Raw genomic sequence first — 25,302 nt, 5'->3', positions numbered from 1 at the left:
ATCTGAGAGTACTGGAAACTTTAAAAAGATGGTGCTACAGGAATTTGTTTGCAAATGAAAACACTGTTCTGTAGTTAGATCCTAAACATGTAAATGGGACCTTATATACAGCATTTTAAAAAATGAAAACCACTGTGGTTAAAATTATCCCGTAATCAGCGTTGATCACTGGTGCTATCCAGTTAGTGGCGATATTCAGACAACTAACTGGAGCCTTTTTCCTGTCCTAACTTTAAACGGTTAGTTATCCAATTAGTGGTCTGAATAACCCTGCTAACAGGATAACTTTTGGCTCCGCCCAGAGACTGCATTGTTTTTGTTCAGATGGTGCTGAGGTGGTGAGAGGAAATACTCAGCACATAGTTAGCACCTTCTGACTCAGTGGTTTTCAATTTTCTTCTGTTGTGACAGACCTGACGATAGGCTAGATTCACAAAGCAAACCGATTTGCGACCCTTTTGTGACCAGATTTCCCTCCTGCACAATTCACTAAGCCTGTAGCAATCCGATCCTGATCCTCCCATGCAAATTAGTAAAACCCCATACAAAATGGCCAAGCGATTGATTCATTAACAATTGCTTGGCTATTTTGGGGTTTTACTATTGGCAAACCCGACTGTTGCAGACTTGTCGGTAACTGAGTTACTGCCTGTCTTTTTTTTAATTCATTTTTTTTTCCATGGCACAAATATTTTGCATGTGTTACACACGCAAAATATCTGCCCCATAAAAAAAATGAAAAGACAGGCAGACCTGTCAAACGGCTGAGGGCCCTCCCCCGACAAACGCAGACCCCTCCCCGGTGACCCACAAATAGCAGGAGGGATGCCCACTCCCTTCTGCCACCACCCGACACTGCCCTCCCTGCCCATGCGAATATGGCAGGAGGGGTGCCAACTCTCCCTCCTACCACTAACCGACACCCCCCAACCCACACAGCAACTGACATCCCCCCTCGTCACGGCACTCGACCCCCCTCGGCCCCCCCTCGACACTCACCCCTCCCGGGCTGGGCCCGGCCCACCTCCAGCCCGTCCCAGAGCAATCCCTCCTGCTCCGTAGGCCTCCCACCACCTTTCCGGCTGGGCCTGGCCCGGCACCCACGGACCTCAAAGTTGGGAGCAGGAGGGATGCTCAATCCCTCCTGCTCCGTAGGCCTCCCACCAACCCCCCGGCCGGGCCCGGCCCTCCTGTACCTCAAAGTTGGGAGCAGGAGGGGTGCTCAGTCTCTCCTGCTCCTTATTCCTCCAGCAAAGCCCTCCTACTACTGCCCTTCCTCGATGATGCACTGCTAATGTGGGTCTTAGGCCCTGCCCCGTTGCATCATGTGATGCACAGGGAGGAGCCTAAGGCCCTGATTGGCTCAGGCTCCTACCTTGGGAGGGGCCTTGGGCGCCTGGGCCAATCATGGACTTCCATAGGGCTGAGCCTAAGGAAGTGCCTGATTGGTCAAACCGTGGAAGAGCTTCTTACCACAGGCCAGCAAAGTAAATGCTTCGACACTCATTCAATTCCTATGAGGATCGGAGCATTTACCTCATCGGCTTATGCTAAAAACCTCTAGCGCTGTTTAGTAAAAGGAGCCTTGGTTATTCACTTTTAATTATTTAATAAAATTTAGCCTGCACTATCCAGCCATTCTAGGCACTGAATAGCATATTCTAGAAATTCTTGCCTACAAAGAGAAAAGTGAAATATATAAAAAAAGAAAAAGCTAATTTCATTGCACTAAGTAGACCACTCAATGCATATAGACACTTCTTATTTGAAAATAACTGCATTTTGGGTGGATTTTCAAATACACATGTATTTTGCAGTTAGGCACCTTGGTTAGAATTTACCCCCATGCAAATTCATATGTGTCTTGTATATTTAAAAGGACGTTTATATATATTACAGGTTTGTGTCATCCCTACCCCCAAATAACCTTCTTTTTTTCCCAAGCAGACTGTTTGGTTGGCAGAGGTGAACATTATCGTGGTACTAGATCGACAACTGTTAAAGGCCACACATGCCAAGTGTGGACTTTACAGAATCCTCAGCAGCACTCCAGCTTTACTCCAGTGTCTCATCCCAATGCAGGCTTGGACAGCAATGTAAGAATCTGGTTGTATCAGTTCAAATAGCAACATCTTTCTAAACTTTTTTCTTCTTTTATAAAATATCTGGTAGCAATAGCCTTTAAAAGTACACAGTTGCTACTATTTGAGGTTTTAGTGAAAAGTGAAACTGATATTTCCAACTGGGCCTCGTTTCTTCAAATCATTCATTAAACTCTCGCTGAGGAAAAATCTAGATCGATCTAAGATTGATTTTTTCACAGAGCTAATTTTGAAGAAAGAAAGCTTTGCAAGTCGGTGCTGGAAAAAACCTAGGTCTATTTTTTTTTTAAATTCCAAAATCAGTGTTCCTTTAAAATACTAGCTGTGTCATTTAAAGGTATAGCTGAATCTCCAATGCCAGCCAATTTCCAGATATTATTTATTTCAATTTTTATCCCATCCTCCCCAAAAGCTCAGAATGGGTTACAAGAAGACAGTCACAAAATAAGTCCACAGACATGACAGATACATTTGGGAAGTACATAGAAGGAGGCAAAAAGGACTAGAGTCTAACATAGGAGATGATGGCAGATAAAGACCTGAATGGTCCATCCAGTCTGCACAACCTGATTCAATTTAAATTTTTTTTTAATTTTTTCTTCTTAGCTATTTCTGGGCAAGAATCCAATGCTCTACCCGGTACTGTGCATGGGTTCCAGCTGCTGAAGTCTCTGTCAAAGCTCACTCCAGCCCATCTATACCCTCCCAGCCCATCCTCAACCAAAAGGCCATATACAGACACATACCGTGCAAGTCTACCCAGTACTGATTGGCCTTAGTTCTTCAATAATTACTATTAATTTCTGATTCTAGATCCTCTGTGTTCATCCCACGCTTCTTTGAACTCTGTCACTGTTTTCCTCTCCACCAACTTTCTTGAGAGCACATTCCAGGCATCCAGCACCCTCTCCGTAAAGTAGAATTTCCTTATATTGCTCTTGAATCTACCACTCCTCAACCTCAAATTATGTCCTCTGGTTTTACCATTTTCCTTTCTCTGGAAAAGATTTTGTTCTACGTTAATACCTTTCAAGTATTTGAATGTCTGAATCATATCTCCCCTGTCCCTCCTTTCCTCTAGGGTATACATATTCAGGGCTTCCAGTCTCTCCTCATATGTCTTCTGGCGCAAACCTCCTATCATTTTTGTTGCCCTCCTCTGGACCGCTTCAAGTCTTCCTAAGTCCTTCACCAGATATGGTCTCTAAAACTGAACACAATACTCCAAGTGGGGCCTCACCAATGACCTGTACAGGGGCATCAACACCTTCTTCCTTCTACTGGCTATGCCTCTCTTTATACAGCTCAGCATCCTTCTGGCAGCAGCCACCACCTTGTCACACTGTTTTTTTTGCCTTTAGATCTTTGAACACTATCATCCCAAGGTCCCTCTCCCCATCTGTGCATATCAGCCTCTCACCTCCCAGCATATAAGGTTCCTTCTGATTATTAATCCCCAAATGCATTACTCTGCATTTCTTTGCATTGAATTTTAATTGCCAGATATTGGACCATTCCTCTAACTTTTGCAGATCCTTTTTCATATTTTCCACTCCCTCCTCAGTGTCTATTTTGTTACAAATTGTGGTATCATCCTCAAAAAGGCAAACTTTTCCTTCTAACCCTTCAGCCATGTCACTCACAAACATATTGAACAGGATCAGCCCTAGCACCGAACCCTGAGAGACGCCACTACTCACCTTTCCTTCCTCCGAGCGACTTCCATTAACCACCACCCTCTGGCATCTGTCTGACAGCCAGTTTCTAATCCAGTTCACCACTTTGAGTCCTAACTTCAGCCCTTCAAGTTTGTTCAAGAGCCTCCTATGAGGAACCATATCAAAGGCTTTGCTGAAATCTAAGTAAATTACATTTAGCATATGTCCGTGATCCAGTTCTCTGGTCACCCAATCAAAAAACTCAATAAGGTTTGTTTGGCACGATTTACCTTTCGTAAAGCCATGTTGCCTCAGATCCTGTAACCCATTAGATTCTAGGAAGTTCACTATCCTTTCTTTCAGCAACACTTCCAATATTTTTCCAACTACCAAAGAGAGGCTTACCGGCCTATAGTTTTCCGCTTCATCTCTGTGACCTTTTTTGTGAATAGGAACCACATCCACTCTCCTCCAATCCCCAGGAACCACCTCCGTCTCCAGAGATTTGTTGAATAAGTCTTTAATAGGACCCGCCAGAATCTCTCTGAGCTCCCTCAGTATCCTGGGATGGATACTGTCCGGTTCCATCGCTTTGTCCACCTTCAGTTTTTCAAGTTGTTCATAAACACTTTCCTCCATGAACAGCGCAGAATCTACTCCATTTTCATGTTACTTTACCAGACAATCTCGGTCATTCTCCATGATTTTCTTCTGTGAACACAAAACAGAAGTATTTGTTTAGCATGTTTGCTTTTTCCTCATCACTCTCTACATATCATTTCCCAGCATCTTTTAGTTTAGCAATTCCATTTTTCATCTTCCTCCTTTCAATAATATATCTGAAAAAAATTTTGTCTCCCTTTTTTACATTTTTAGCCATTTGTTCTTCTGCCTGCGCTTTCGCCAGATGTATTCTCTCTTGGCTTCTTTCAGTTTCATCCGGTAGTCCTTTCTGCTCTCCTCTGCTTGGTTTTTTTTATATTTCATGAATGCCAACTCTTTTGCCTTTATTTTCTCTGCCACTAGTTTGGAGAACCATATCGGTTTCCTTTTTGTCTTGTTTTTGTCTGAAGACCTAGGTTTCTTCACATAAAGATCCTTTCAGCTTAGACCACTGTTTTTCCACTTCATTTTATTAGTCTGTACATTTGAAATCTAGGACTTTAAGTATCGTGCGGCCGCTCTCCATTTTAGCCGTTATATCAAACCAAACCATTTGATGATCGCTATTTCCCAGGTAAGCACCCACTCGAATATTAGAGATACTATATCCATTTGTGAGGACCAGATCCAATATCGCTTTTTCCCTCGTGGGTTCCATCGCCATTTGTCTGAGCAGAGCCTCTTGAAAGGCATCCACAATCTCCCTACTTCTTTCCGATTCCGCAAATGGAACATTCCAGTCATTGGTACTGGTTCAAATATAGAGGTGACTGTTAAGGTGATATTCATTTTTTGGAGAGGGAGTCCTTAGCTGCCTAAATAGATATCTGAATATTAGAACCCAGGCTATACTGAGGGCTGTGTGAGTGGTGCAGCTACATAGGGCATAAGGGAGGTAGGACACTAAAATTGCTTCCCACGTATTGTCTGTTCTTCTAGACCACAGGTGTCAAACTCAAGTCCTGCGGGCCAAATCCGGCCCACCTGGTCGTTTTATGCAGGCCACGGTCCAATGCCCCCAGTTTTACCTTGTGGACGGCTCCCTCCTCCTCACAGACATAATGTGCATATAGCCGCATGTAGTGGCTCCTCGCACGTCCCACACCTCATCCAGAAGCATTCCCTCGGACGTTGCAATGTCAGAGAGAAGACTTCCAGTTCAGGTGCAGGACGCACAAGGAGCTGCTGCACGTGGCTCTGTGCACAGCTGTGAGGAGGGAGCCGGCCACAAGATGACACCAGGGGGCATTGGACTGCGGGCTGCATAAAATGGCCAGGTTGGAGCCGGCCAGAAGGTTAGCCACCCGCCGGAGGGAGGCACAGCATGGAGGGAGGGAGGCAACAAAGGTAGGGGAAACGGTTTTATTTTCAAATTAGTGTTTGAATTAGGTTTTGAGCATTTTAATCTGCTGTCTATCTTTTGCACTGCTCAGGAATAAATACACTTGTTTCTTTTTCTCTGAGGGTTGTACTGCATGCAGAATCTTGAATCTTAGGGTGGTGGTTTTTTTTATATAATTCTTTATTCATTTTTTCAACTTACAACAAGTGTAAACAGAAATAACATTTAAATTTACAAACTTACAAACATCACTTGAATTTCTATTACAATCATCTTAAGTTAATGAAATTTATCCCCCCCCACCCTTATCATATCATATGTAATCATGTATATCATATAATATATTCTTTTCTACTAATCCAAGCACCCCCACTCTCTCAGTTACAATTATGTAAATAAGGGAAAAGTGTTATTTACTCATTATAATAATCTGTTAATGGTCCCCAGACATCTTTGAATTTATTAAAATGTCCTTTCTGTATGGCTAATATTTTTTCCATTTTATATATATATGACATAAAGAATTCCACCAGAAATTAAAATTTAATCTACTCCAATTCTTCCAATTAAAAGTAATTTGTTGAATGGCGACTCCAGTCATCAGGGCAGCCATCAGAAATTTCTGGGCCCCTTACTGAGCAATCCTATTGGGCCCCCCACGCACCCCTTCCCCCCCCCCCCGATGCCCCCCCTTCTTCCATGGGCCAAATACACACATACTTTTCTGCTAATGCTCCACCTAAGCCAGTCCCTTAAAATCTTCTCACGTCCATTGGGTGATTTGGCATAGAGGAGATATTCATAAAAAGAACGTCCGTCAAGATCTTTACTCATAGACTGTGCCATTTGCTTTAAATCATCTTCCATCATTAATCCAAATTGCACAATTCTTTCTCTGTCTTTGTCCTGAATGACATCTGGTCACATTGTTGGATCCTTCCAGTCAACAAATTTATGAGCAGGCGCGGAGAACGCATTTTTAAACAAATGTAGTTTATCCTTGTACTCCTTATGTAATTTTAATCATCTATGGATATGTTTGTATGTTTATTGTTCAAATGGTTTTATTTATTTCCCCAAATTTATTTTTGTTATACGCATTGAAAATATTTGATATTGCGTTTAAATCAAAATCTCAATAAACTTGAAACTTGAAACGAGTGCCCGTGAGATTGTGGGAGGGTTAAATACTCAAAACTTAGAAGAATAACAATTTACTTAAAGTTTTTGCTATGCCAGCTTTCTGGTATCTTTACATACAGTGGCGTACGTAGCATATGTAACACCCGGGGCCCATCATTTTTTGGCACCCCCCCATCTGTAAGAAAAACATGATTTTTAGTAACAAACCACACGTCACACATGAGTGCCTAGGAAAAGGCAGCATCTTACATATTGCAGTGAGCAGTACATCAATACACCCATTGTAAAACTAAACAAGCCAGACCAGCACAGATCAATCCTACACCGTCAATCCTAACAGAAAACCATGTCTTTCGAACACACAGAACACAGAAATCACCTTCGCCTAGTATGGAATATGTCATCACAAACTAACCCCTCACTCTTTTACAAAACTGTAGTGTGGATTTTAGCCACAGTGGTAACAGCCCTGACGCTCATAGAATTCTGAGCATTAGAGCTGCTACCACCACGGCTGGCGCTAAAAAATGCTCCACAGTTTTGTAAAAGGGGGGATAAAATAGAAATACACAGTTTCAACACTCTAGCTCAGAGGTGCCCAAACTTTTTGAGCTTGTGAGCTACTTTAAAATGACCAAGTCAAAATGATCTACCAACAATAAAATTAAAAAACACAAAGCACACTATACGCTGAGAAAATGTTAATTATCATTCCTATTCTGGTTTTTTTTTCAAAGAGGTCAAGGCAGATGACTCTATGCATTGTCACCTCAGTAACAACCATACAAAAATAGACAAATATACCCTCCATCCTTTTTATTAAACCACAATAGCAGTTTTTAGCGCAGGGAGCTGCGCTGAATGCCCAGCGCTGCTCTTGACGCTCATAGGCTCCCTGCGCTAAAAACCACTATTGCGGTTTAGTAAAAGGGGACCATATTGTAAAATATAGACAGCAGATATAAATTCAGAACTGTGCATAGTAAGTGAAGGGAAGTTTTCATCTCTGGGAATTTACCCAGTTAACTATTAGGTTATTTGGGCAAATTCCTTTGAAAACTGTGGTAATACTGCCTCCACTTTGCTATATTTAAAATAAAATCATTTTTCCTACCTTGTCTGGTGATTTCATGAGTCTCTGGTTGCACTTTCTTCTTCTGACTGTGCATCCAATCTGTCTTCCCTTCTTTCAGCCTGTATGCTTCCTCTCTTCCACACCTCATTCCCTCCCCCAACTTTTTCTTCCTCTCTTCATGCCCCCTTTCTTTTTTTCTGTTTCTCTTCTTTCCTTCTGTTTCCCTGCCTGCCCCCTTTCTTTCTTTCTCCCTGCCGTTCCCCAAGCCACTGCCACTGCCGCTGCCATCGGGGAACAGGACCCACCAATGGATAACAGGCCCCAAAGCCGACGCCAACGCATGCTCTCCCTGCTTCGGGCCGATCAGTCTTCCTCTCCCCGACGTCAATCCTGCCATTGGAGAGGAAGTTCCGCCCAGCCAGGCAGCGATTGGCTGGCCCGAACTTCCTCTCCGACTGCAGAATTGACGTCGGAGAGGAAGACTGATCGGCCCGATAGATTAGATCACCAAGACAAAGTGAGTCCTGGGTGATCGACTCACTTTGCCTTGGTGAGCTACTGGCGCCCCTGCCTTAGAACACTACCTAGGACCCTGGGGGAGCCCGGGCCCCCTGTCAGCTCCGGGCCCCTGAATGCAGGACTGGTAGTACTGCCCTGATGGCGGCCCTGCCAGTCATAATTAGCAAGAGCTTATTATTTTTTGAGGATATTTGACTCTTTGCTCTCATTGACATGCCAAATAAAATAGTATCATATGATAGGGCCACCGGATTTTCCAATAAACTATTTATTTGGCCCCATATTGATTTTCAAAAATCCAAAATAAATGATGATCTAAAGTCCCAGCTTCGAGATTGCAATGCCAACATCTATTAGACTTAGAGCTATCTAATATATGTAAACGAACAGGGGTCCAAAATGCTCTATGTAACAGGAAAAAAAACAAGTTTGTCTCAAGGTGTTTTTAAAAATATATTAGTACTTTTAGTTTTTGGTTCCATGTTTGTATAGGGCTTATCTGTGTTCTGGTAGGAATGAATGTTGAGAAGCATACAGTGCGTTTTGTGTAGTTTAATTTTGTGGTTAACCATTACCATTATGTGTTAATAAGATTATATTGTATTACTAGTATTTTAGCCCGTTACATTAACGGGTGCTAGAATATATGTCTGTCTGTCTTTATTTCTGTCTCTCTTTCCCTCCCACTGTCTTTATTTCTGTCTGTCTCTCTCCCTGGCCCCCTTTGTCTGTCTGTCTTTCTGTGTCTCTCCCTGCCCCTGTGTCTTTCTTCTTTTCTTTCTGTCTCCCTTCCTCCCGCTGTCTGTCTTTCTTTCTATCTATCTGTCTCTCTCCCTGCCTCCTATGCAGCAGCATTTCTCTCCCCCCACTTCCCTGTGCAGCAGCCACAGCAGCATTCCATCCCCCTCCATTTTCCTGTGCAGTAGCATTTCCCCCACCCTACTTCCTGTGCAGCAGCAGCATTTCGATCCTCTTCACTTCCCTGTACAGCAGCCACAGCAGCAGCATTCCCTCCCCCTCCATTTCCCTCCCCCCATACCACTTCCCTGTGCAGCAGCAGCGTTTCCCTTAACCCCCTTTCCCTTCCCGCGGTCTGGCCGGCTCCCTTAGTCCCTTACCGCCCCCCCTTCCCTTCCCTCGGTCCTGACAAACCTGCTGATTCCAGCAGCGTCTGCAGCACTCTACACATGCTGCTTCGTGGCCTTCTACTGCCTTGATTTACTCTGGCACGTCCCTGATGACATCATCAGAGACGCGGCTGAGCAAATCAGGGCAGTAGAAGGCCCCGAAGCAGGTGTGTAGAGTGCTGCGGATGCTGCTGGAGTTGGCAGGTTTGGAATCGGGACCGCGGGAAGGGAAAGGGGGGGGGGGGCGGTAAAGGACTAAATGAGCCGATCAGACATCGGGAAGGGATGGGAGGGTCAGACCGCGAAGAAATTACTTACGGAGTGAGTGGGGAGCCGGCAAAGCGGCTGGAGTCTTTTTTGTCAGCGCTTCTCTTCCCGGGCCGCTATTTAGTTCAGCTGCCAGGGCTGTTTGGATCCGCGATTCACTTTGGGTTCTGCTGCTACGAGCATGGGGTCATTGTGATTCACTTTGGGTTTTGCTGCCGTGAGTGTGGGGTCGTTTTAAGCACTCATACGTGTTTTAGCCCGTTACATTAACGGGTGCTAGAGTAGATGTCTGTCTGTCTGTTTTTTTTTTTTTTTAATTTGTCTCACTCTCCTTGGACGCTGTCTGTCTGTCATTCTTTCTGTCTGTGTCTCTCCCTGGCCCCCTGTCTGTCTATCTTTATTTCTAACTCTATCCTCTTCCCTCAATCCTGCATGTGCCCTTTTTTCTTTCTCTTCTCCATTTCCTTCCAACATCTGCTCCCCCTTGTCCCCCACACTTCCATTCAGTGTCTGTCTCCCTCTCTCTACCCCTTCCATCTACTGTTCTCCCTCTCTCTACCCCTTCCATCTACTGTTCACCCTCTGTCTTGCCCCTTCCATTCACTGCCCTCTCTTCTCTTTCCATCCAGTGTCCGCTCTCTCTCTCTCTCTCTGTTTCATATGGCTTCTCCTCCTTCCTTTCCCCCTTCCTTTTCCCTTGTTCTGGTATACCTTCCTCCTTCCCTCCAAGTCATTCTCTCCCCCTCTGCTCCCTTTCCTCCTTGAACTTCATCGGGCAGCAGCAGCAGCATTCACAATTCATTGCTGTTGCCGGCTTCAGGTCTTCCTCTCTGGCAGGTCCTGTCTTCATGAAAACAGGAAGTAGGCAGGACCCGACAGAGAGGAAGGCCTGAAGCCAGCAACAGCAGTGAATTGCTGATGCCTGAAGCACCTGAGGCAGATCGCTTTTCTTTTCTCCCAGCCCAACCCCCGCTGACTCTCCTATCTCTCCCTCCCATGCGACCCTCCCAGCGAGATGACCTTAACAACAAACCTCCCTCCAGCGTTGGCATCCGCAGCACGCTAAACATACTACTTCGTGGCTTTCTCCTGCCGTTAAGTCCCTCTGTCGTGTCACTGATGATGTCATCAGTGACACGGCAGAGGGACTCACCGGCAGGAGAAAGCCGCGAAGCAGCCTGTTTAGCTTGCTGCGGCTGCCAATGCTGGAAGGAGGTTTGTGCCGGTATGTGCAGGAGAAGCGGTATGTTCCTCCCCCTCCAGTCCCTGTGCAGAACTTGGCGCGGTGCCTCCTCCCACGATCCCCGTCTGCTTGCGGCTCATTCAACAGGTGTGGCTGTGAGTTTGGGCGTGCACTGTGAGTCGACTACAGCGCTCGAGTGCTGGTGAGGCTTTTGAGAGGATCTGCCGCCGCTCTTAATAAATTCAACAGGTGCGGCTCTGAGTTCAGGCGTACAGTGTAAAAGAGTTGGCCACAGCGCTTGAATGTGGGCCCATTGTAAGCGTGCATGTGCTCTCCTGCCTGCCACGGACTTACGGATCACGTAAAATGCAGGTAGGAGTGCGCATGCGTGCTTAGCATTTTATTATAGTAGATGTGTTAATAAGATTATATTGTGTGTGTATATATGAAAAATGAATGGAAAAAATTGTGTTATAATTAGTATTATTATGGGTGCAGGGTCTGGGGTGGAGATTGGGTGGGGTCTGGCCCGCGACTTAGCCTGTGTTTTGGTTTTCGGCCCCTTCATGTGATTGAGTTTGACACCCCTGTTCTAGACCATAGCACAATGAGTGGCACAATGGCTCTAAAGAGCCAGATTGTATAAAAAAATTAAAAAAAAAACATTGGCAAATGCTGAAGATCACAGGGAGATTCAAGGATGTTGATTTAAGGGTTGCATATCGTAGATCTAAAGAGTGTGTGACACGGTGTATGTGATTCTAGCTTGGTCTGTTGATGTTATATGCAATCTTATATTCTGCCGAATTCTCATTAATTAGAATTCTAGATGGGTTACAAGCAGCATATTGCATTATAGAGTTCTGTATAAACATGTTACAAAGAATTATATTTGCTTTAAAGAATTATATATGCTACATAAAGTTATCAAATTAGTAAAATCCTGTGTGAGGTAATATATCAAAGATAGCAGCTGACTATTAACATTGACTTTTATTTTATTTTGGGTGACTTGTATTATTAGTCTGAGTCTCTTTGGACCCCTGGTAGAGATTTCTTAAATTTTTTTTAATGTCCAGACTCCTATTGTATCAAAAAACATATGAATGTCCACTGGATAAAGTAACTATATACTTAATAATATTTTGTATGACGGAGAGCTTCAGTAACTTCTGTAGTTTCTACTGCTCAAAGAGCTGCATAAGGGAAAAAAATCCCAATTCGTAAATGGTCCAGTTACATCACTAGTATTCTCTTCTTCGTCTTAAATAATACCATTACGTGCTGAACAAAAAGTGCTAAACGAATGTGTCCCAATCTTGCTATATCTGTGTCTATCCAGAAATGTCCAAGTTAATGATACTCTTAAAGATATAGAGGAGCATTTTTGAGAGGACGTCTAAGTCTGAGTTTGGAACATTTTGGGAAAGATGTCCAGAAATCCTGTAGAGAAAATGTCCATTCTCAAAACAGCAAGTTGTCTTTTTTTTTTTAATGATCTATGTTGGTCCTTAGTACGCCTGTCCTTTTTAAAAAAAATGATCTATGTAGACGTTTTGGTCCTTAGTACGCATGCCTTTTTTTGGTCATTTTCAAATGTACATACAGTGCTCCCCCGTGAATTCGTGGTTGGCAGTTCGCGGTCCCGGTTATTCAGGGTATTTTCTGACCGCGAATGACCAGGCAGGGGAGGCAGGAGAGGGTAGCCGGAGCTACCTGTACTAAAGTCGGGCCTTACCACATGCAGGCCGCGAGGTACTATTTTGAGACCCTTGGTATATTTATCATAATCACAAAAGTAAAATAAAACAGTTTCTTGATCACATGTCTCTTTAGCTATAAATTACAATATTATTAAGACTTAGCCAAAAGGAAAGATTTATAAACTATAAAGAGTTTTACCTCATGCAAACTTGTCATTTCTTTAATAAGACATTAACTATTTTTTCTGAGGCCCTCCAAGTACCTACAAAACCAAAATATGGCCCTGCAAAGGGTTTGAGTTTGAGACCACTGCTATAGATGGACTCTTCAGGTTGTTTTACCCCTGATTCATGCCAGATATGCACTAGATGGCCGGCTGAAGAGTATCCATGTTCATTGTGCTGCGGTCACATGAAGGGGGGCAAGAGTGTTGGACTCTCTAGGGAGTGGTCTCAAACTCAAACCCTTTGGATTTGTATGTACTTGGAGGGCCTCAGAAAAAATAGTTAATGACAATTTTGCAAGAGGTAAAACTCTTTATAGTTTATAAATCTTTCCTTTTGGCTAAGTCTTAATAATAATATTGTAATTTATAGCTAAAGAGACATATAATCATGAAACTGTTTTATTTTACTTTTGTGATCATGATAAACATACCAAAGGCCTCAAAATAGTACCAGGCGGGCCGCATGTGGCCCCTGGGCCGCGAGTTTGAGACCACTGATCTATAGTGATTTTAGTAAAAATCGAGGTGTTCTGAGGCAGATAGAGACTTTTAAAATTAAATTGGGAAATCCAAGATGGTTGCTGCAGCAATGTTTTGGTACAAAAAAAACAACAGCCTGGAGAGACTAAATAAAAGCACAAAAACTTCAGAAATGGTATTTTTGGAGGTAGGGGCCCAAATCCTAGCCCCAGAAACCCCCCCACAACTCAATTTCAGAATCACCCCTAATGTCTCCCATAGGCAGCAATGTACTTACATACAGTCTGCTGGTGCTGTGCCAGCATCAACTAAAACAGCAGCTGGGAAATGGAGAAGATTTCTGCCTCAAATAAGCATATAAGAAAACAGTACTAATGCTTGTTTCTTTGTGTTTACAGTCAGACCCTGAAAGAGTCTGAAACCCCAGATCCACACAGCTCCATTCACATTGTCAGGGGAGAGGAAATATAGCCAGCTTTCAATAAAGCTTTAAACTCAAAAATAACTTCGGCAAGGATAAGGGAGCCGGCCAGAAATGCTGCTGCACAGGGAAGTGGGATGGGGGGAGGGAAATGCTGCTGCACGGGGAAATGGAGGGGGTGGTAATGCTGCTGCTGTACAGGGAAGTGGGGGGGAGGGAAATGCTGCTGCACAAGGAAATGGAAGGGGAGGGAATGCTGCTGCTGCACAGGGAAATGAAGGGGAGGGAATGCTGCTGCTGCAAAGGGAAGTGGGGGAGGGAAATGCTGCTGCTGCACAGGGAAATGGAGGGGGAGGGAATGCTGCTGCTGCACAGGGAAATGGAAGGGGAGGGAATGCTACTGCTGCACAGGGAAGTAAGAGGGAGGGAAATGCTGCTGCTGCACAGGGAAGGGTGGGAGGGAAATGCTGCTGCTGCACACGGAAGTGGGGGGGAGAGGGAAAGGGAGCCAAGGAGCTAACTTGCTTTGGGGGAGGGGTGTGCTGGGGGGCAGGGAGCAATCTTGGTTTGTTTTGGGGGGGGAGACAGAAGGGGGCCACGGAGAAAGACAAAGAAAGATAGGCAGGCAGGGTACCACGGAGAGAGACAGAAAGACAGTCAGGCAGCGTACGAGAACGAAAGACAGCGGGCAGGGAGAGAGACAGAAAGAAAGACAGACAGACAGGGGGCCAGAGAGAAAGACAGACAGAAAGAAAGGCAGACAGACAGACAAAGGAGGCCGGAGAGAGAGACAGACAGAAAGAAAGACAGAAAGTGGGAGTAGTGGGACCGTTGGGAAACAGTGATCATAATATGATCAAGTTCAAGGTTGAGGTAGGAATACCGAAAGGAAAGAGAACCATAGCGACAACTTTTAACTTCAGGAAAGGAAACTACAAAGCAATGAGGGAAATGGTAAAGAAGAAACTTAGGAACACTTCCAAAAAATGGCAAACGGTAGAACATGCCTGGTCTTTTTTCAAGGACACGGTGAACGAGGCGCAAAATCTGTATATCCCCAGATTCAGAAAGGGGTGCAAAAAGAGTCAAACAAAAGACCAGGCGTGGATAACTAAAATAGTGAAGGAAGCGATAGGCAATAAGAAAAATTCATTCAAGAAATGGAAGAAGGACAAAACTGAGGGGAACTGGAAAGAGCACAGGATTTATCAGAAAGAATGCAACCTTGTGGTTCGAAAAGCCAAAAGAGAGTATGAAGAGAGGCTAGCCAGGGAAGCACGAAATTTCAAACCGTTTTTTAGATATGTTAAAGGGAAGCAGCCGGCAAGGGAGGAGGTGGGACCGCTGGACGACGGAGACAGGAAGGGAGTGGTGAAGGAGGAGAAAGAAGTCGCGGAAAGACTTAACATGTTCTTTTCGTCTGTATTTACAAACGAAGACACAACCAACATACCAGAACCTGAGCAATTCTACTATGGAAATCAAGCAGGGAAATTAACAACCATGGAAGTGAGCCTTAAAGATGTGCGTAGGCAGATAGAAAAATTAAAAACTGACAAATCCCCGGGTCCGGACGGAATCCATCCAAGGGTTCTGAAGGAATTAAAGGAGGAGATATCGGGACTACTGCAGCAATCCCGGAGGATTGGAAGATGGCCAACGTTACGCCCATCTTTAAGAAGGGATCAAGAGGTGTCCCGGGAAACTACAGACCGGTTAGTCTGACCTTGGTACCGGTTAAAATGGCGGAAGCACTAATAAAAGAAAACATCGATGAACATTTTGAAAGAAACGACCTTCTGATAACCAGCCAACATGGATTCTACAAGGGGAGATCGTGCCTAACTAACTTATTACACTTCTTCGAAGGAATTAACAAACAGATGGACAGAGGAGACCCCCGTAGACATCATATACCTAGATTTCCAAAACGCTTTTGACAAGGTGCCTCATGAACGTCTACTCCGGAAGCTGAAGAGCCATGGGATGGAAGGAGACGTACACAGATGGATCAGAAACTGGTTGGCGGATAGGAAACAGAGTGAAGGGCCACTACTCAGACTGGAGGAAGGTCACGAGTGGTGTTCCGCAGGGCTCGGTGCTTGGGCCACTGCTATTTAATATATTCATAAATGATCTAGAAACAGGGACGAAGTGTGAGATAGTAAAATTTGCGGACGACACCAAACTATTTAGTGGAGCTCGGACAAAAGAGGACTGCGAAGAAAAAACAAGCTCCGAGCCACATAGGGAGGAGCGAAGACAAATCGGCCGAAGCCTTGTGGCCAATCGGTAGGGGGAGGGGGGAGGAGGGCAGGATAGATAAGGGGTGAGCGGAAGGGAGGTTGCCCCTCTCGATCCAGCATCACACGAGGCGGACGCGACTTCCCTCCCGCTCACCCTCGACTTGGAAAACTTTTCTCAACTTCGGCCGTTGGGGAGCAGAGCAGCCAGTCATCTGCTGCCTCGGCGGTGCGATTGCGGAGGGAGGTTCCATCTATGCCTTGAGGTGAGCGGGACTCAGACGCGGCTCCAACAGTCGACCTGCGGGTAAGTGCCCAGGGGCATAGACGGGGTTGGGCCGCTGCAGAGGCGGCCTGGTAGCGTCGCCGGACAGTAGCGGTAACCATTTTCCCCTTACCCGAGCCGTTAGTATCCTCACCAGCACCCAGCCACCTTCCCGACTTCCGGATCAGGCTGCTCGCAGCGCCGGGACAGGGACGCGCGGCTCCCCGGGTGGCCTAGAGGGGTGTTTGGCCGCTGCCGTTGCACATGCGGCCAGTTCGGCGGGCCGGCTATGAGATCGTAGCTAGTAGACATGCGTGAACAGCGTTCAGACGCTGTGGCCGCAGGGAGCAGAGCGGACAGGATCGCGGCCATTTAAAAGTTTGCCAGCTGCGCAGTTTTCCGCCTCTGTCGGTGAGTCCCCAGGAAGACGCGTTTTTGCGCTCACGTGTCCCTGCTGCCGTGTCTGTTCTCTGGCGCTCCCGCGGCTCTAGAAGCGGCGAAGAATTGCAAAGGGACTTGAACAAACTAGAAGAATGGGCGACAAAATGGCAGATGAAGTTTAACGTTGAGAAATGTAAAGTTTTACATGTGGGAAGCAGAAACCCGAGGCACAACTACATGATGGGAGGGATCTTATTGAATGAGAGTACCCAAGAAAGGGACTTGGGGGTAATGGTGGACATGACAATGAAGCCGAAGGCACAGTGCGCAGCGGCCTCTAAGAGAACGAATAAAATGCTAGGTATAATCAAGAAGGGTATTACAACCAGAACAAAAGAAGTTATCCTGCCATTGTATCGGGCATGGTGCCCCCACACCTGGAGTACTGCGTCCAGTACTGGTCACCGTACCTTAAGAAGGATATGGCGTTACTCGAGAGGGTTCAGAGGAGAGCTACACGTCTGATAAAAGGGATGGAAAACCTTTCATACGCTGAGAGATTGGAGAAACTGGGTCTCTATTCCCTGGAGAAGAGGAGACTTAGAGGGGATATGATAGAGACTTACAAGATCATGAAGGGCATAGAGAGAGTAGAGAGTGATGTAGGCAGCTGTCCAGGCCTACCTCGGTAATGAGACCTCGAACGCTATATACTGGTTTCAATAAGTATATATTTATTTAGTCAATCAATAACAGCTTACAGGAATAAATCATTTAGCATATATAGCGTAACAGAAGGTGATCTCTAGGCCTAGAGGTCCTCTGATGTCTGTTCTGACCTCTCCCTTCTAAAGGCCTGGTTTTTATACATTTCTTAGTGGCCAACACCACGTTGGTTTACATCACATGATACATCCTTATTGGTTATTTACTTATGCATTACTGCCTAACTACATTCATTTATTGGCTATTCTCAACTACGTCATGTTATATGTCCACTCTGTTTTCCGTAAAACCTACCTTTTCCCCGAAATGCCTGTTTCCCTACCATATTAGTATTTCCGAGCACAAGCCCCCCTCCCAACTTTAAACATCTCTGATACTTTCTATTAGATGATTTTTCTTATGAATTCTTTCTTCTGAGAATTCTGTCTTCTGACCATGGTCTGTTTATCTCTTTATGGTATCTGGCTGGGTGGGCCTTGGTGTAAAACCACAGCTAGCCCACAGCCTCAGGACCTGTTGCTTTTTCTCTAGTTTTACTTCTACAGTAGCTAATTGAACTCATAAAACAGCGTATTTCTCTATCTTTGCATGCTCTTCAGTTAATGGTGAAATATCTTTCCATAGTTAATCTACTGTTTCTATCATCTGCAGAGATAGATAAGGTAGATTTCAGTTGCAGGGGGTGAGGGCAGTTTTTCTGTAAAGAGAAAAGTGATCTTTGTCTTCCTCCCATCCCCCTTCACCTGGCTTATGTCAGGACTTACCGGGATGTATCCAGAGCTTCCATGCTTTATTCTCTCTCAAGAGGGACAGATTCTTCAAACTTTCAAAAAATAAAAGAACAAGAGGGCATTCGGAAAAGTTGAAAGGGGACAGATTCAAAACAAATGCTAGGAAGTTCTTCTTTACCCAACGTGTGGTGGACACCTGGAATGTGCTTCCAGAGGACGTAATAGGGCAGAGTACGATACTGGGATTTAAGAAATGATTGGACAATTTCCTGCTGGAAAAGGGAATAGAGGGGTATAGATAGAGGATTACTGCACAGGTCCTGGACCTGTTGGGCCGCTGTGTGAGCGGACTGCTGGGCACGATGGACCTCAGGTCTGACCCAGCGGAGGCATTGCTTATGTTCTTATGTTAAGACAGACAAAGGGGGCCAGGGAGAGAGAAAGGAAGAAAGAGAGACAGACATACAGCGGGAGGGAGAGAGAGAGAAAGAAAGAAAGATAGACAGCGGGAGATAGAGAGACAGAAAGAAAGGAAGAAAGAGACAGGGGCAGGGAGAGAGACAGACAGACAAAGGGGACCAGGAAAAGAGACAGACAGAAAGAAAGACAAACAGATAGCAGGAGGGAGAGAGACAGAAAGAAAGACAGACAGACATATATTCTAGCACCTGTTATGTAACGGGCTTAAACACTAGTTTGATATAATAAACATAGCCTGCATCTTGTACATTCTGACTGCAGTTTTTTCTTGATTTTCATTTGTTGTCCCAATTCCACTGCAGTTTCTGTTGGATTTTTTCTTTCTTTCTTGAGGAATCTAATAAAATATCTAAACTTAGATCAAACCAACTTAGAACCTCAGAATTCAATACTGGTTAAATTCCTCTGGGCTTCACTGGTACTGTGATAATTACCGAGGTAACCAAGGAATTACTGTGATAATGATTACTAATAGGTATCTCCTCTGAAGACTTTTCAATCATTGTGTCCAGTTTTTGGAGAGCTTGCATAATACTCTCCAAGGACACCACCACCGAAGCATCAGCTGCTTATGATATTTCCTGCAGAATGCTTCTTCCCTTACTAGATTCCGCAGAACAAATGCCCCTGAATAGGGCCTCTGCTCAAACAGCTTCTGTTGAGACCAGCTCCCCTGCTACCATGGAGTCAGAAGAGTGTGGTAGTGGATTGAGCACTGGAGGAAGAGAATGGCGCATCTAACCCATGGGCTAGGAGTTCTTCACCCGAAGCCTCAGTGGGTAATCTCTGGATCATGGAATGGAAGTTCTAGTCACGTAACTTGCAATCAATTGCTGCACTGGAGAAGAGATTCCAGGAGTTGGGGGGAACTACCTTTATTACACCATTCCTCTTAGTGTGAGGCATAATGATCCAAGAAGCAAAATCCAATGCAGAAAGTAAGACACAGTGCAAACACTGGCCAGATTCACATAGCCATCTTAGCTATTCTAGCAGATCATTTTCTACAATTTTACTGGAATTTTATACATCCTTACCTGGATTATATCTACATTCTTTCTAAAATGGGGATGTAGGTTTAATAAGTTATAGTTATAATTTGTTCGACTTGTATTACTATGTATTTGTGTAGAGCCTCAATTTATTAGAGTAAGTAAAAGATGGAATGATTAGACACAAACCCCCCAGGAGGGCGGGATTAAAAGTTAGGCCCAGTAGGCACGTGCCTCGAGCCTGAAAACATCAGGAGGGCCTGCCACCGGTGTGGTGCTTTGACAAGGGTCATTATTAGGGGAGGGCAAACAGGGCAGCTGCCCTGGGCCTCACAGCTCCAGGGGGCTCTGCAATCCGGACATTTCTTCCCCTAGTTGCCCCATCTCCCTCCCTTCCCCTCACCTTCTCAATTGCTTTTCCATTTCAAACTCAATATTTTCTTTTTCAGACAGGCCTAGTGTTGGCAACTGTCTGTGTACTGATGACATCATCAGTACACAGATGGCCCCAGTGAGAAGGCCACAAAGCAGCCTGTGAGTGTTGCTGGCCCAACACTCCTCTACAGCAAGGTATTTATGGTTGCGGTTGGCAGGGATCGGTTGGGAGGGAAAGATGGAGGGTCATCAGCAGTTCAGCTGCGTTGCGGGTGTGGCGGTGGGTGCTCAAGGGTTCTGCTGCACGAGGGATGGGAGGGTGGGAAGGATTGAAGCTGGGTAAGGGTTCTGTTTTACAGGGGAATGGGAGGGATGGAGGGATAGAAAAATGCTGCAGAGGGGGAAGGCACAAGGGGATGGGTGAAAGGGGAGGAAAGATGTTGTACATATGGGGGAAAGCAAAGAGGAAGAATTGGGATGAAGGAGAAGAAGGGAGAGATGATCATGTACATGAAAAAAATAATCCCTACCCGAAAATAAGACCTAGTGCCTTTTTGGGCCCCAAATGAATATAAGACACTGTCTTTATTTTCAGGGAAACACGGTAATATAGACTTATGTTTATGTTTCGGATAGTATTACTGCTTTACAATGCATTTGAACAATGTGAAAAATTCCAGTTGTAGATCTAATTGATATCCAGAATGAGTTTGACATGTAAACGGGGGGAGGCAGGGTCCCAGTGCACTTGTATGCCTAGAGGCCCTTGAAGAATTAATTCTGCCTGCCCCCCCAGTATTCAGAGGGACTTATCAGGCCGGGAATGGCTCCCAGCTGGTTAAGTCCCATTTAGCTAGCTATCCGCCGATATTCAGGTGGAGATAACTGGCTATCTCTCACTGAATATCGGAATTGCTGGCTAGCCCGGTGACCGTCTGTCGCGTGACAAAGTTGGTCACCACTGATTAGATGGCTGGCTAAGGCACATGTCCAGATAGACGCATCTAAAAAGTAGGTGTATCTTTAGTTGTTTTGCCTTAGCTAGCCAGTTCATGAAAATTGGCTAGATGTGCGCTGCCAAACTTTGCCCCGGATATTCAATGCCGGGGCAGAAAAAGGCCCCAGCATTGAATATCTGAGATCACTGTGACCCACGGGAGATAGCCGGGCTGCCTCTCATGGGCTGAATATTGGGCCCACAGAAAATGACAGCAGATGAAGACCATATGGCCTATGCCATATGCCTGTCCATGCTAACTACTAATCTCTACCACTTCCTATATGGAAGTTTTTTTCTACTTTTAAGTGAATTTCCATAAACACTAGTCCCAACTGCTGTTGATTATGTGCAGGTGTCAACAAGATTTGGGTCTATGTTTTGCATGCTCTATACACCTACATGATCACTATGCTCAAGCAATCAAAATCTATTGGAAATTCTATCACCTTGACATATAATATACGATATGATCAGAAAATCAATTTTTTCAGTCACTGCCCATCTCTATGGAATAGTATGCCCGGGATGATTCCTCTCCTTACCAAATTTAAATCAAACTTTAAAACATTTCTATTCCAGGATGCATTTGACTGTTAATATCGTTTATGCCTCGAATTTCTCGCAGGATTTTTAATGCCTTCCCTATTGTGTTTCTCTTTTGATGTTTCTCTTTCCTATTGACTATTGTACTTCTCTCCCCTTTATCCCTAATTTGTGTTAGACTATCTCGGTTATTGTGATTACCTTTTAATTTTTAATGTTAGTTTTCTAATCATGTAAACCGCTTAGATATTCGATAAGAGATATATCAAATTTTAATAAACTTGAAGTTTGAGTGAAAAACATATGATTTTATTTATATAATAATTTCATGTTTGTCTTTTCGCTTTTCTTATAGTACTGTCGAAATCCAGATAGAGATATTAATGGACCTTGGTGTTTCATAACAACTCCTGGTTCTGCACAATGGGACTACTGTGACATCCCCAAGTGTGGTAATTTTTCATGTCATATTTTATTGCCTTAAGCAAATCTTATACTGAGGGAGATATTCATTAAACTGCTTTGATAACTCAATACTATATCTTCTTGAAATCACAGCTTAAATGTATAATAAATATACTTATATTCCTTAGTAAAAAGCTCAGACCTCATAACCCATATGTGATGATAACATCATACTGCGGTTATTATAGGGACCATCATAGCTTTTACAGTCCCTTGCCAACCGCTCTTAATTATGAATAATTTACTAAATGAATAAATTTATCTGTGCGTTCTTTTTGGTTGGCTATTTTCTTTAGTAACTGCAGGTAGAATTCGTGGAAAAGTGCTATTCCATGTTGAAAGTGCTTCAGTGCAAATTTTCAAGTCTTCAATAAACCAACATGGCCCCCCACTCGAGTTTCGATATTTACTCTTCATCAGGAGGGGTCACTCTCTTGTGGCAATAGCTGCCTGGGGTGGAACTGCAGTTATCTTCGCTGAATATTCACCGTTAGTGGCTAGTCACTAGCTGGCTAATTTGCACAACTTAATAGGCTAATTTGCATGAATTAGCTGGCTATGTTGCATGACTTAGCTGGCTGGCTAAGTTTAGTGGCTAAATTGGGCTGCATAAATAACAGGCCTATCTTTGGCTTCTATTAACTGTCCAGCGTTGAATATTGACTTAGCTGGTTAAGAGTGGCCCAAAACCCTCTCCTTTTCGAGGCCATGTCCGGGGGTCAGGACGGCTTTTCAAAACACAGCACTTTGTCTGGGTTTTGAAAAGCTTCTTCAAAATTGCATCGGGCAGGAGGGTATCCGCGCATATGTAGATGCCCTCTTGCCCGACAAGAACAGGCAGTGGGGGGCAGGACTGGGGGCGGGTCTAAGGGTCTAGATTTTGCTAACATAAAAATCTGGTAACTCTAGTTGAGGGAATTTTCAAAAGTAGTTTCTTATTAAAGAATTAATTGTAAATTACTTGGGGTAAGCAACATGAGTCTGTCAGACAGCATTTTGCATGTTCAAGAAGTCAGGTACAAAACTGCCTGAGGTTGAATTTGCATTAATGTTGTTGTCATCATGCTGTCCAAGCCTCTGCTTTTTATGTGCATAAAGAGCAGGCAATTGTACAAGAGCCTAGACCCTTCAGGGGCACATAAAAAGAGTAATTCTATAACAGGGTGACTATGCTTGGGTGCATAGGGAGAAGAATAGCCAGCAGGAAAAAGAAAGTGATAGTGCTTCTGTATAAATCTCTGGTGAGGCCCCATTTAGAGTACTGTGTGCATTTCTGGAGACCACACCTTCAAAAGGATATAACCAGGATGGAGTCAGTCCAGAGAGCAGCTACTAAAATAGCCAGTGGTCATCATAAAGCATATACAGTATCGACAGACTCATAGACTTCAGTATAAGAACATAAGAATGGCAATACTGAGTCAGACCAATTGTCAATCTAGCCCAGTATACTGTTTTCAACAGTGACCAATCCAGGTCACAAGTATTTGGCATGAACCTAAATAATGACAACATTCCATTCTGTGGCTTCCCCCATATCTATCTCAATAGCATTCTATCTAAGTAGTAGCTTTGAATAACTTCCGGCACCCACCAAAGACTTGGATATTCAACACTGGTATCTTGATATAGACTGGCCTAAAAAAGTACACAGTAGCCAGTGTTTAAAAAAAATGCTGACCGTGTGGGCTGAATATCACCTAACTAAACTAAACTAAACCTTAGGTTTGTATACCGCGCCATCTCCGCAAGCGTAGAGTGGCAGATACATCCATCTTCAGTAGCATTATATTTACATCAGTGGTCTCAAACTCAAACCCTTTTACACGGCCACGTTTTGGATTTGTATGTACTTGGAGGGCCTCAGAAAAAATAGTTTAATGTCTTATTAAAGAAATGACAATTTTGCATGAGGTAAAACTCTTTATAGTTTATAAATCTTTCCTTTTGGCTAAGTCTTTTTTTAAGTTCAATAGTGTTTATTCAAATTTTAAGAAACAATAATACAGATACTCTCTCTAAACACAATTAAATATATCTTGCTTTCCTATTTAAATTTTATTGTTAACCGGTCAGATATTTGTTTTTATGATCGGGGTATAAAAAACCAATAAACTTGGAAACTTGGAAACTAGATAATACAGGTATAACATAAAAGAAGTGAACATCAACAATGTACTAATACATTTTCACATTCCTACAGGACAGTCAGTTGTGAGTAATAGTATGTCAAAATAGATGTCAATATGAAATTGAATAAAAGAAGTAAGTAGTGACAATTATGATTATGAATGTACAGCGCTTAAGTGGATTCAATTGAAAGTATTAAGAAAAAGGGTTAACAGAATATGAAAGGACCTTAGACCACATTGCAACTCCATCTACTTAAGCCTAACAAAGAAAAGTCTTCACAGACTTCAGCGGATTCAGAACACTGCGGCCAAATTAATCTTCGCTAAGAGCAAATTCGACCATGTCTCCCCGCTTTTGTCTAAGCTTCACTGGCTCCCAGTTATCCTCAGGGTTCACTACAAATGCGCCTGTCTAGCTTTCAAATCTCTACACGGCATCCTTCCTCCCCTCTTTCCTCTATCTTGGCTCTCTTCGAATCCTACCTCCACCAGATCCACTCAAAAATTCAAATTATCCTTCCCCTCTTTAAAAGGTATATCCCATACAGGAAAACTTGGGACGTCCCTCCTCTTCAGGATCACCGAGCTGTGGAACAGCTTCACTGCCCCTCTTCGGAGTTCGACCTCCCTCCAATGGTTCCGAAAACATTTGAAAACCTGGCTTTTCGCTAAAATGTAACTACTCCCTCCCTCTCCATTATACTAAGTCCCCTATTTCTCCTTTTTACTAAGCCCTTCTCCTTTCCTTTCTATATTAACTCCTGTAAACCGTGTCGAGCTCCACTTTTGTGGAGATGATGCGGTATATAAACTTAAGGTTTAGTTTAGTTTAGTTTATTTTAATGAATAGGATAGAGGAGGAATGATTTTTTTCTCCTATCGATTTTTCATATCGCACATACATACAGTGTTCCACCATTCATTATAATGTAAAGAAGAGAAATCTTTCCAATGGGATAAGATGATTTTCAGCGCAATCAGGAGAAAACAATTCAACATTTTAATATTGTGTTTATCAAGTGATGGTACTAATGTGGAACCCCCTGTTATAAGTATAGA

General features: G+C 43.9%; 1 protein-coding gene across 1 annotated transcript in view; it reads left to right on the top strand.

The window, feature by feature from the left end:
• PLG (plasminogen) overlaps positions 1-25,302 on the top strand; it is a 256,749-nt gene that overhangs the window by 144,901 nt on the left and 86,546 nt on the right. The window contains exons 12-13 of the mRNA XM_033938421.1: positions 1,948-2,096; positions 22,002-22,098. Of these exons, the coding sequence (XP_033794312.1) occupies positions 1,948-2,096; positions 22,002-22,098 (246 nt within the window). The remainder of the gene's footprint in view (positions 1-1,947; positions 2,097-22,001; positions 22,099-25,302) is intronic.

The sequence above is a fragment of the Geotrypetes seraphini genome, chromosome 3 (assembly GCF_902459505.1).
Source record: "Geotrypetes seraphini chromosome 3, aGeoSer1.1, whole genome shotgun sequence".
Classification (NCBI taxonomy): Eukaryota; Metazoa; Chordata; class Amphibia; order Gymnophiona; family Dermophiidae; genus Geotrypetes; species Geotrypetes seraphini.
The sequence above is the reverse complement of the archived record's forward strand: the minus strand, read 5'-3'. Positions and strand labels throughout refer to the sequence as shown.